The 12,802-nt window shown below is 47.3% G+C and overlaps 1 protein-coding gene across 4 annotated transcripts in view; it reads left to right on the top strand.

Moving 5' to 3' along the window:
* Nucleotides 1–12,802, top strand: part of PPM1H (protein phosphatase, Mg2+/Mn2+ dependent 1H) — a 253,610-nt gene that overhangs the window by 220,447 nt on the left and 20,361 nt on the right. For 3 of the 4 annotated variants that reach the window (XM_026001656.2, XM_072743133.1, XM_072743132.1), the window contains exon 9: nt 8,653–8,804. The exons of the other annotated variant lie outside the window; for it this stretch is intronic. In XM_026001656.2, coding sequence (XP_025857441.2) covers nt 8,653–8,804 — 152 coding nt within the window. The remainder of the gene's footprint in view (nt 1–8,652; nt 8,805–12,802) is intronic. 4 annotated transcript variants of the gene reach the window in all.

Below are 12,802 nucleotides of genomic sequence, written 5' to 3'. Positions count from 1 at the left end.
AAATCCCGGGGCACCTGGCTGGCTCAGTTGGTAGAGCATGAAACTCTCGATCCTCAGGGTCATGAGTGCGAGCTCTATGTTGGCTGTAGAGTTTATCTTAAAAATTAAAAATAAAAACAGACTTTATTATATATAAAGAAAATGAATGCTTGTGACCTCACTGACATAAAATGATGTCCACACCTCAGTGGCCGCTAAACCATTCAGCAGATGGTAGGCAAGCATGACATCATCAGCTATAATATTTGAAGACCAATCTTTTTTGTAAGAAAGGGAAGGAGAGTGAAGAGTTAGGGGCAAAGGTAGAGGGAGAGAGAATCTTAAGATTAGCGCAGAGCGCAACATGGGGCTCAATCTCACAACCCTGAGATGGTGACCTGAGCCAGAATCAAGCATTGGACACTTAATCAACTGAGCCACCCAGGCACCCCTGAAGACCAGTCCTTAACGTCTGTTTATATTTGGTTTATTACTTGAGAGTTCTTGGACCATGTGTGATGAGACTGGTATTTGAATAAAATAAGATAACATTTTTAAAAAATGCAAATCCCTGGAATCCACTTCCTGAAAATCTAAAGCACTAGGTCTAGTGCAGGTCCTAGGAGTTTTCACAATTTTAGACAATTCTGTAGCAGAGAATCCAAAGACCAGTCTTTGAGAGGCACCTGACTGGCTCAGTCAGTAGAGCTCGTGACTCCTAATCTTGGGGTTTTAAGTTTGAGCCCTATGTTGGGTGTAGAGATTACTTAAAAATAGAATCTCAAAAAAATCCCCATAAATTTTAAGATTTTATTTATTTATTCATGAGAGACACAGAGAGAGAGAGAGAGGCAGAGACACAGGCAGAGGGAGAAGCAGGCTCCATGCAAGGAGCCTGATGTGGGACTCGATCCCAGGCCTCCAGGATCACACCCTGAGCTGCAGACGGCACTAAACCGCTGTGCCACCGGGGCTGCCCAAAAAATCCCCATAAATCTAAGACCACTCTTGGAATAATACTGCCACAAGCCATTCCTTGCTGTGCTTCAGGAACTTCAATTCTTCAGGGTTTGTTCTCCATCCATGTTCTAGTCCCAGACTGCACGGTTCATTCTCACCGTGCACGTGGCTAGTGCCAGACTGGTAGGTGAGGGCCACCACACACCTCCATTCTCCACCAGTCTGCTGAGACCTGGGTTCCTTGCTTCAGAGTCACTGCAAGCTGTGGGATTGACTTTGCCGCCTGGCAGGGGCCCCACAGCTTACCAGGCATGGTTGGGTCTTCTCTCCTAAGGCAAGATGCATAGTAACTTGCTCTCTTGCTCACTTGAGATCCTGCCATTGTGATAAAAAGGTCCTGTGAAGTAGTAACACGCTCGGGTTACGTGGTTATGTTAAGTCCCAATGGCCAGAAGCAGCAACTACACAAGGAATAGTGGTCATTTCATTATATATTCATCAGGTGATGACACAAGTTATCCTCTCAGCCAGGACGTTTTTAAGAGTCAGTATGGACACAATATTTATGCTGGGAAAGCAGCACAATCCAAGACTATCTCGTGCACATGGGGACGTGTGGTCACTCTGTGCCTCCTCCCTGGATTCGACATGACCCAGTCCACCTACGCTGCACCCACAGTCTTTCACAAGCTGGGGTTTCCTCTGACTTTATAAGTGGGCATGTTAATGAATACAGACGTATTCCTCAAAGCATTGAGAAGCTAGATTCAAACCCATTGATTCACTGGTTCATTCAATGAGCCCTTGATCCAGTGGTGCCCAAGCCAGTGGAAGCCCAAAAGAAGGAGTCAATCATGGGAGTAGCCCAGCACGTAAAGGAAATTCCTTCCGATGGCCTATTGCCTCACTGAGCTGCAAAGTATTGGCCTCAAGAGGAGAAAATGGAAGCGGTACACTCTACTGGCCTGGCACCGGGTGCAGCTTCAGGCTCCCTACCTAATATTTTAGCTGGTGTAGAAACATTTTAGCTATTAAGTTGTATCCACCCTCCAAAGTCAAGTGTTTACTTTATCAGAAGCCAAAAGAGAAAGCAAACCCACAAGAATACCTGTGGTATATTTCAAATATAAAATTATACCCACAGCCCAAACAGCCGGCTCCTTTTGGGGAGCATGCGTAGCCAGCATATTTTTTTAAATTTTTATTTATTTATTATAGTCACACAGAGAGAGAGAGAGAGAGGCAGAGACATAGGCAGAGGGAGAAGCAGGCTCCATGCAGGGAGCCCGACGTGGGATTCGATTCCGGGTCTCCAGGATCGCGCCCTGGGCCAAAGGCAGGCGCTAAACCTCTGTGCCACCCAGGGATCCCCCAGCATATTTTTAATACTTAAATGTCCCTTGATGTGTTCACAGTCAGATGCCCTGAGATCATGTGGCCAGTCACATGCAGCCCTAACTCATCCTGTGATGGGAGGGTCCGAGAACAGTGGTGCCATAAGCATCCCCAGTGGCCACCAAATCCTAACCTTTCATTTCGTTAGGGAGACACTGAAGATATGAAAGGCCGTGCCTCATCGCTCACCATTCTCCAGTGAAAATCCAGTACTGTAGCCAAACCAAACTATATAAAGCCACCCAAGCACACCAGCCCCCGTCAGCTCCCCAGGCTTTGGCCCCTGCCGTTCCCACCATGTGTAAGGCATATGATCCGGCTCCTTCTTTTAGACACTCCATGTGATGAATCACTACTTCTTTGCACATTCCCAGCAAGTAGTCTGTAGACTCTGAATAATGTGAATGACCAAAGTGGTTTTGCCTACACTCTAAGGAGTGGAAGCGGGTCTCAGACCCAAGTCTTTTGCCACCAAATTCAGTGTGTGTTTCAGAATCGCAACAGAGAATCTGGACGCTGTCTTGGGGGCCTGCCAGAATGCCAGCATGGAAATAATCTGCTTGGTTTACAGGACCACGAGGAAATATGCTGGAGTTTTCTTTCTGTTGTAGGGTAAGCGCTATATTCAGTGTTCTATAGGTTGAGCTGTTGGGTTGGCTCCGTGAGGTAGAGAGGATAAGACTTCGTATTCTCCTTATTTTGTACCACCCGTTATCATCCTTTGTCTTGAGAACTCTCTGGCTTTTCTGCCAAGGACACTATTGAGAGTCCCAACCACTGTTGTTTTAAATGCGATTGTAATGGAACCGCAAGGCCCCCGAGCCCCCTCTTACTCCTCTCCTTCCACCAGCTGTCTTACTTTCAGGTGTACTGCACTGAGGTCAGTGCCACAAAGAATAACACGTGCTACGTTAGATTTGTAGTTTCCTTCCACGTTATCCCATTTGATCTTTATAACAGCTTTGTGACAGAGGTAGAGCGGGTGCTATCACATTTTTTCCACTTTTTATAAAGATTCATTCCTTCACGAGACACACAGAGACAGAGGCAGAGACACAGGCAGAGGGAGAAGCAGGCTCCCTGCAGGGAGCCCAACGTGGGACTCGATCCCGGGTCTCCAGGATCACGGCCTGGGCCAAAGGCAGGCGCTAAACCGCTGAGCCACCCGGGCATCCCTTTTTTTTTTTTTTTTTTTTTTTCCAATTTTTAAACAATGGTTTTAGCGATGAGAAAATGGAGAGCAAAAGAAGATAAACGGTTTATCTCAAGTCTCAAAGCTGGGGAGAAGCAGAACCTGAAGTGAGGGCTTCTGAGAACAGACGCGGGGCTCTTGTGCCCCCGAAGGCCAGGCCTGAGCAGCTCCTGAGCAGCGGGAGCCCGTGGGCCTGCGCTGAGGACTTGGAAGGGAAGGCGAAGGCTGAGAGAAGCTGCCGAGTTGGTAAAGCCGCGGGAGCTGTCCAGGGCGCCCCGGAGAAGCGGCCAAGGCTCCACAGACAGAAGAATTGATGGGGTCTTTTTGGAGAGTCGCTTCAAGAAGCCGCGTCAGCTGAGGCGCCCACGGGCTCTCCTCAGCTCCACCCGAGGCTCCCCGGTGGGGGCAGAGGCGAGAGGCGAGGCGCGAGGCGCGGCGGTCCTGGGTTAGAGGCCTGCGTGTCGCGAGCTCCGGCGGCGGGGGCTCGGGGCTCGGGGCTCGGGGCTCGGGGCGGCGGGGCTCGGGGCTCTGGGCTCGGGGCTCGGGGCTCTGGGCTCGGGGCTCGGGGCTCTGGGCTCGGGGCTCGGGGCGGCGGGGCTCGGGGCTCTGGGCTCGGGGCTCGGGGCTCGGGGCGGCGGGGCTCTGAGGACGCGTCGCCGTCGCCGTCGCCGTCGCCGCCGCACGTTCGCCGCGGCTCCTCCGCTCCCTCCCGTCGCCGAAGGGGCCGGGGCTTTGGTTGGCGGCTCCAGAGAGGGCAGGGAACGGAAGGAGAGAGTCCGCTGCTCCTGCATACCCGCGCCCTGCGCTGTGGCGACTGCTCGGCTGAGGGGACGAGCCGCCTGCGCGGGCGCCATGTTGGCGCGGCCTCCGACCCGAGGGCAGGCCCGAGCCCCGCCCCCGCCCCCCCGCCCCGCGCTCGCACCGACCCTTCCCTCCCCGGCGTGCCCCGGAGACCTGCCCTCACTGCCAGCAGTTCCGCCAGGCCCAGGAGGGGCGCGAAGTGCGGGCTCTGGGCGGCGCCCAGCCAGGCAGGTGCTTCCTTTGGTTGTTCGCCGAGACCTTATAGCTGGTGCCGAGCCTCGTGTTGCGGGGACGGCCACAGGCGACCGAGACCTTGCCCGGGCGGAGCCCCAAGGCAGCCCCCCCCCCACACACACACACACACGTGCTGGAACTGCCCAGCGTCCCCCGAAGGCTGATGCCCGGGCTCAGAGCCGCACAGCCCGAAGGCCACGGCGGGCTCGAGTCTGTGTGTCCAGGGGCTTCTCCAGCACCTGAAAGTTCGGGCATGAGCTGCTGGCAGAGACGACAAGGGCCGAGACGCGGACGAAGGGGAAGAGCCGGCGGTCGGCCGCGGAGGATCCCGCCTGCAGGGCCCACGGCCGCAGGAGCCGCGCTGCTCGGTCTCGCCCAGGACCGCTGGGGCGGCGGAGGGGGCGCTGCAGCCCCGCCTCGCACCACCTGCGGAGCAAGGAATGGGAGGCACGGAGGGACCTGTGGAGGCCACCCCCCTTGTTGAGCCCCTTGCTCCAGCAGCGCCTCCCCTCCCCTCCCCTCCCCTTCCGCAGGCCTCCCCCGACCCGACCCGACCCGACCGTGTCTTCTGAAAGGACCCTCTTGTCATTCTTCTGACTCTGACTCTTCTTCAGGGCGCCTGTCCCCTTCTGACATTGGGGTGTGGGTCTCACCTGCTCGTGTAGAAGCTGTGAGGGGCGCGGGGCGCCTGGGGGGCTCGGGCAGGTAAGCATCTGACTCTTGCTTGCGGCTTCGGGTCACGATCGTGGGGTCATGGGATCGAGCCCCGCGTTGGGGTCCTCGCCGAGCGCCCCTCGCCCTCTGCCCCCCCCACCCCCCAAAGATGTGGTGAGGGGCTTTGGTCACTGTATCTCCGGTGCCTAGAAAAGTAGTGAACACATAGTAAGTGCTCAAGAAACACGTAGGCAAAGGCGCGTACAGGAGGGCTTCCAGGGGCGCAGCGGACCCACCCTGGCCCCACCTCTCCGCCGCTCAAATTCTAATGCTTTCAAAAATGCAGGGATCTCAAAGATTCCTGTGGCCTTTCTCTCCCCTCTTGGAAGCTGGGAACCTGGGAAGGAGCCACAGGGAGCCCTGACCCTGCTCCCCTTCACGCGTGGCACATCTCTCCCCTCCTGGGGCCTGCAGACACTCTCCTCCTGGTTCCCAGGCCTGGGGAGCCTCAGAACCATTAGTTTAGTGGGAGGCTTCCTGGAATATCCAGAAGCTATTTACGCAATGGAAGAGGGAACTTGGGAGAGGTGAGTGGGGGAGTGTGGTCTGATTGAGGAAGGCCAGCAGCGGCTTCTGGGAGGGGAGGTCAGGACTCCGGAGCCCTCCCGAATCCTTTGAAGCCCTTGCCGTCCTGCCCTGCAGCCCAGTCTTTCTGAGAGCTTTTTCACAAAATGTTCTGCATCATAGGTTAATGTATAAGACACAAGCTGTAAGTGGAAAGTTGGCAGAGTCCTTTGGAAATTGGCTAAAGGGCAGGAAATAAAGGGTAGCAATAAAAACCTAAAAGGATGTTAATTGGGGAGTGCCTCAGGGAACGGGGTTGAAACCAGCTTTTTATTATTTACATTAAAAATACTTGAGAATGGTTTTGAAGGGATTTTTCGTGTTAGCTAATGAAACAGCCTCGAGAGCTGTGTGCAATGTGAACAGTGGAGTTAGGGAAGGATTCCGTTTATGGAGGGAACCCGGGAGAGCGTTCTCTAACGTGTACCAGTCCACACCCATTCTGTCCGCTACGTTTCCATCTGGGTAGTGGGCAGGATAACTTGAGCTTAAATGACTCAAATCTCTACACATTTTTGGCCAGAAGGAAGCAAGGGAAGAGATTCCCACACCCTAAACCCGGGGTGGTCCTGAAATCCAACGGGATGTTGTCTTCAGACCTAGACATCTTTCTTTGAGAAGGAGCTAGAAGGCAGATGGAATCTCCTATTTAGCTGCAGGCGTAAGATTGGAACCGGAACACCTGACATCATCTCCCCACCTCCCATAGCACTTTCTATTCTGTGGAGCTCAGATTTTCACAGAAATATATTGCAGATACACCCCAATAAGAAGCGAGCAGTGGCTCTGCAGCAAAGTCCCTCGCATACTGCAAATCCCAGCACAGTGAGCCTGGGTGAACTTGGGAGCCTGGGCCAAGAGCCCGGTCTTCAGCCTCGAGGCTCAGAGTGGGGTCCACCCTCAGGCCTCACAGGGAGTAAGCTAGCCATGCAGCCTCTCCGGCCACACCCCAGAACTGAGTTAGAGCCTGCATTTTAGCTGGATCCCCAGTGGATTCCCAGGCACATTAGCATTCGAGACGCACTGCTGTTAACACTTGTGACACCCAGGAATCACAAGAAAATTTTTAAAAGAGGATTTGGTTGCTTACCCTACAGTTTGAAAACGGGACCACAAGGGTCTGGTGGCCTGAGGGTAAAATTCTGGCCTTTGGGACATTCCAGTCTGCTGTAAACCTAAGATTCCCCTGGTTGTTTTCTTTGATTTGACCTCATACGGCACAGGGGCTTCTCTAGGAGGTAAACTTACCCTTGAAGTGAACGGACCTTTTGAGAAAATGTTAAAAACCCGTCCAGGGGGATGCCCCCCGGGTGGCTCAGGGGTTGAGCGTTGCCTTCAGCTCAGGCCCGTGACCCCCTGGGGTCCTGGGATGGAGTCCCCACATGAGCCTGCTTCTCCCTCTGCCTGTGTCTCGGCCTCCCTCTCTGTGTCTCTCATGAATAAATAAAAAATCTCTTTTAAAAAGCCATTCCAGGATACCCCTAGAGTTCTCTTCCCCTAGGGGTAGGCCACGCCCTGGGCTGATAGCTAATTGTTCCCATCTAGTTAACAGGCCACAGAGGGGTGGTACCTGCAGGCTGCTTTTCATTTGCGCTAGTTTTCCAAGGGCTCTGGATAGGTGTGTGGCATTTTGTTGGTTTCCGCTGCCGGGTGTAGGCTGTTAGCCCACAGGACCGCCCTGTGTCTGGGTGTCACGGGCCTGAGGCAAACCTTTCTAAAAGGTAGGAAGCTTGGCTTTCAAAATGTGGATTTGAGCCTAGGTAGGCCTCTCCGAATTGAATTCTCTCTAGATTAGAGATGCCCTAACAGTGACTGTGTCATGGGCCACAAACTCCTTCCTTTCCCTGCCTCTCTGCCTTCAATACTGCTTTCCCTCAGACTTGCTTTTATTAGGATGGGAGAGAGAAATGAGAGAGCCTGAAGGCACTAGAAGATTGACAAAACTGACCCTGTCCTTAGCTTCTGACGTGGGGCACGCAGGGCTGGTTCTGCCAAATTAGGAGGGAAGAGCAATGAAATCCCAAACTCTTTTCCTGCCAAAGTTGGGTGACAGTGGAGTCGTGGCGCAACCCAAATACCATTTCATTTTTATTCTTACTGGTTTTGTCAAAGTTGTTCTGTTAAATTCTCAAAGAATTTAGATGGATATTGAAATATCCAGGTAATTCCAGGTAGTAGAGATGAGGAAGGCTTCACATTTGCCAAAATCCACTTTGGAGATTCAGACTTAAGTGTGTGTCCTTTACAATTGAGCTAGATCGAGGCCCCTCAACTGTGAGTGTAGCGTCTGAACCCTATCCTTACGTGAGAGGAGTCCTGCCCCTTGGGCCTCAAAGAGGTAAGCTGAAAGTAATTCAAGTGAGCCCATCAGATAGGTGTGTCTCCTTAGTCCTAGACAAATACATATGGAACAACTGCTAAAGATCCGAGGCCGGCCTCATCTCCCCGCCAGACAGAGCCCAGGAGCAGGGAAATGTGCCATTCATCTTTCTCCTTAGAGCACCTGGCACAGGGTAGGCCCTTAGTATTTGTGGGATGGATGTGCAAAGAAAGGAAAGAGGCAAGCCTCTGACTGCTCTCCTGGCTAGCACAGTGTTGTCTAACTAGGTCTCCGGCATTACATTTTCAATTAATTCTTCCTTGTCAGCTGTTTAGCCGCCCCCCCCCCTCCGTGCACAACCAAGAACCTTACAGTGCATATCTAAAAACCCCTAGGCTGAATGGGAAAAGAGAGAGGAATTCAGAAGCTAATTTGTTACAGGAAATACTGTGCTCCCAAACCTCTTACGTAGGAATATTCCCATTCTTCTCAGGTAAGAGTCTACGATCTCTCCAAATATGAGCATGGAGCAGATGATGTGCTGATCTTGGCCACTGATGGACTCTGGGATGTTTTATCCAATGAAGAAGTGGCAGAGGCCGTCACTCAGTTTCTTCCCAACTGTGACCCAGATGACCCTCACAGGTTTGTGCATTTCTGTGATCATAGGGTGGTTCCTCAAGCCAGTTTTTATGGTGTAAGGGAAATGAATTCTAATCTTTCCATTTTCATCATTCATGATTTGCTATAGAGCTGATATGGATGAATTAGGAATCAAACTGCAATAGGGACAATTACTTATTAGAAGTACTCAGCCAAAAAAAAAAAAAATCCTCCTTAAGTTAAACCCAGATGCAAATGGTAAAGAATTTGACTTGTAGGATATTTCGACAGCATGTTTTTCACAATCTTCATCATTCCAAAGTGAGAATAATCCAATTTGTGATCCTCCTTATAATACCAAATGCTCCCAGCATTGATTTTTATCCATTGGGAAATGATTTCTTTTGTGAAACACTGGGAAAGGAGAGAAAGATTAGAAGAGGTTTTCTTTTGTAGCATAATGACAGTGTAAATATCCCGAACAACTCTAGGTGGCTCTCAGAAATAAACAGGAATCCCCTAGGGAGAGAGGCAGCTTTCTCTTAGAACACAAGGAAACAAGTCACCATGAGTAAAAGCCAGTAAAAACAGCAGAGAGTGGAGTGGGACCTATAAATACTTCATTCTTGAATTTATCAGTCAAAAATAAAAATATTTTAACATTTCAGAAATGTTTTTAAAAGTGTTAAAAATAGGAACAAGGACAAGGGACCATACATTGCACAGATTTTAAAAATAAGGAAGTAGAACTTCTGGAGATGACAAATATAAGAAATAAGAATTAGGGATGCCTGGGTGGCTCAGTGGTTGAGCGTCTGCCTTTGGCTCAGGGCATGATCCTAGAGTCCCAGGATCGAGTCCTGTGTCAGGCTTCCTGTATGAAGCCTGCTTCTCCACCATCTTCCTATGTCTCTGCCTGTCTTTCTGTGTCTCTCATGAATAAATAAATAAAATCTTAAAAAAAAAAAAAAAGAATTAAAAATTCAGTGCTTTAAACAGATTAGAGACAGTTGAAGGAAACACTGGTGAACTAGAAAATTGATCTGAATAGTTAAGAATATGGCTGAGAGAGACAAAGAAGAGGAGAAATGTAAAATGAGATTATGAGACAAGGGGAATGACCTAAAATGCTCTCACAGAATCCCAAAAGTAAATACTGCAGATGAGAAGAAGAAAAAGTTCCAGAATTGTTGAATGATAATAAACTGAAGTTCTAGAAAGACCAACAGATCTCAAGCAGAAGAAATGAAAATTATAAGTAGATATTTCATAATGAAACTAAAGAACTTCAAACAAAAGAATAAAAGCAGCCAGAAAGAAGGCAAAACAGATCTATATAAATAGCATATAGACTGAAAGCTGACTTTTCAGAAATAACAACAATATCCAAAGGATAGTGGAGTTCTATCTTTAGTTGTCTAAGAATATTTTATTAACATGAAAGTTCTTTTTAATATATATGAAAGAACTTTCATATGGAGTAAAAACATCATTAAAGAGGATAAATTACAGACATTCTCAGGCAAAACACAACCTGAGGAATTTTAATGCCAACGAAACTCCTCAGAAGAAAATTCTAAAGGATGTACTTAGATAAGGAAATGAAATGATCCCAGATGGAAGATCAGAGAAGTAAAATGGATTATTAAGCTGGGAACTTAGTAAATTTGTAGATACACTGGCTATATAAAACAGAAACAAGGATGTCTAATGTGTTGTCCTAAAAATTCTAGAATCAAAATATTAACTAAAAACAGCACAATTGGCGGGGGGGATAGCAAATCAGCTACAGTGTGTGGTGATTCTATCAGAAAAGAGGTTCTCTTAAAAGATTTAGCTTTAGACTCTGTGTTTAAATAGCTAAGGAAACTACAAAACAAACAATGTATAACTTTTAGACTAATCAAGGGAGAGAAAGCCTACATAGATTCAGAAACCAAACTTCTAAACAATTTATAAATCAAAAATATATAATCAAAATTAGAAATTACTTGCATTTGGGTGAGGCATGTCAGTGATGCAGTGGTTTGAGTGTCTGACTCTTGGTTTTGGCTCAGGCCATGACCTCAGGGTCACGGGATTGAGCCCCATGTTGAATTCCATGTCCGTGCAGAGTCTGCTTGAAATTCTCTCTTCTTCTCCGCCTCTCACTTGTGCTCATGCTCTCTCTCACTCATTCTCTTTCTCTCTCAAATAAGTAAATAAATCTTTAAAAAAAAAAAAAAGAGTAAAAGAAAAGAAATTACTTGGGTTTAAATAATGGGAAGAATACTACACATCAAAACTTTAAAGGCTAAATTTCAAGCCTTTTTTTTTTTTTTTTTTTTTTGGTCTAATTCAATGAGCTACGCATAGATGAAGACTCCACTTACCCCTGACCTGCTAGAAGTACCTACATCTCCTCCACGTCATAAGGTAGCTTTTTCCAAAACTCCCCACTGTGTCACAAAGAACCCCTGGCCACAAGCTCTAGACTCCTTACCACAGAGAAAGATTTTCTCAGAGAAGGACCCTGAGGGCTGACTTGTGTTATGGAGCTATTCCTGCCTATATTATCCACATAAACACGTACATAAACTTTTTATAACTTCTAGATGGAGCTATCTACTCATGGACCATGTGTTCTTTTCCTGAGTGCAGGCATTTAGTAAACACCTGTCCTAATTTTAAAGTTCAGCTCTGCGGTCCTTATTTCAACAATAGCATCTAATTTAAGAAGTGAAAACAGCACAATAAACACAGGAGAAGAAGTGGAAGGAAAAAATTAGAGATGAGAAAATAGAGAACAAATATTCTATAAAAATAAATGGTAAGTGAATTCAGTAAAGTTGCAGGATACAAAAACAGTATATAGCAATCTATTGAGTTTCTCTACACTATTAACAAACTAGCAGAAAGAGAATGTAAGAAAACGGTCCCATTTACAATTGCATCAGAAAGAATAAAATAACTAGGAATAAATTTAACCAATGAAGTGAAGACCTGTACTCTGCAAAATACAAGAGACACTGATGAAAGAAATTGAAGATGAAAAGAAACGGAAAACATTCCATGCTCATGGATTAGAAGAATAAATATTGTTAAAATGTCCATACTCCTCAAAGCAATCTACAGATTCAGTACAATCTCCATCAAAATACCAAAAGTATTTTTCACAGAACTAGAAAAAATAGTCCCAAAATTTGTGTAGAACCACAAAAAACCCTAAATTGCCAAAGCAGTCTTGAGAAGGAAGAAAAAAGGTATCACAATCCCAAATTTCAAGATGCACTACAGTGCTCGCTTCAACAGCACATATACTACAAAGCTGTAGTAATCAAAATAGTATTGTCCTGACACAAGAATAGACAATTGGGTCAAGGAACAGAATAGAGAGCCTAGAAATAAGGCCACATATTAATTGGTCAATTAATCTACAAAGGAGGCAAGAATATACAATGGGGAAAAAACAGTCTCCTCAATAAATGATGTTGGGAAAACTGGACAGCTACATGTAGAAGAATGAAACTGGGCCACTTTCCTTATACCATACACAAAAATAAATTCAAAACAGATTAAAGACCTGAAACCATAAAACTCCTCAGAGAAAACATAGTCCATAAACTCTTGGCCTTAACAGTATTTTTCTAGATGTGTTTCCACAGACAAGGGAAACAAAAGCAAAAAAAGAAGAAGAAAGAAAGAAACAAACAAACAAACAAACCATTGGGACTACATCAAACTAAAAAGCTTTTGCACTGTGAAGGAAACCATCAACAAAATGAGAAGGCAACCTACCAAGTGGGAGGAGATTTTTGTAATATTTGGTATATCCAATAAAGGGTTCATATACAAAATATATAAAGAACTACCATAACTCAACATCCCAGGGGAATGAAAAACAATTAAAAATGGGCAGAGGGCCTGAATAGACTTTTTTCCAAAGAAGACATACAGATGGCCAACAGACACATGAAAAGAAGCCCAACATCAGTCACCATCAGGGAAATATACATCAAAACCACCACGAGATAACACCTCACATCAGTCAGAATTGCTAG

The sequence above is a fragment of the Vulpes vulpes genome, chromosome 16 (genome assembly GCF_048418805.1).
Source record: "Vulpes vulpes isolate BD-2025 chromosome 16, VulVul3, whole genome shotgun sequence".
Classification (NCBI taxonomy): domain Eukaryota; kingdom Metazoa; phylum Chordata; class Mammalia; order Carnivora; family Canidae; genus Vulpes; species Vulpes vulpes.
This window is presented reverse-complemented; position numbering and strand designations above follow the sequence as displayed.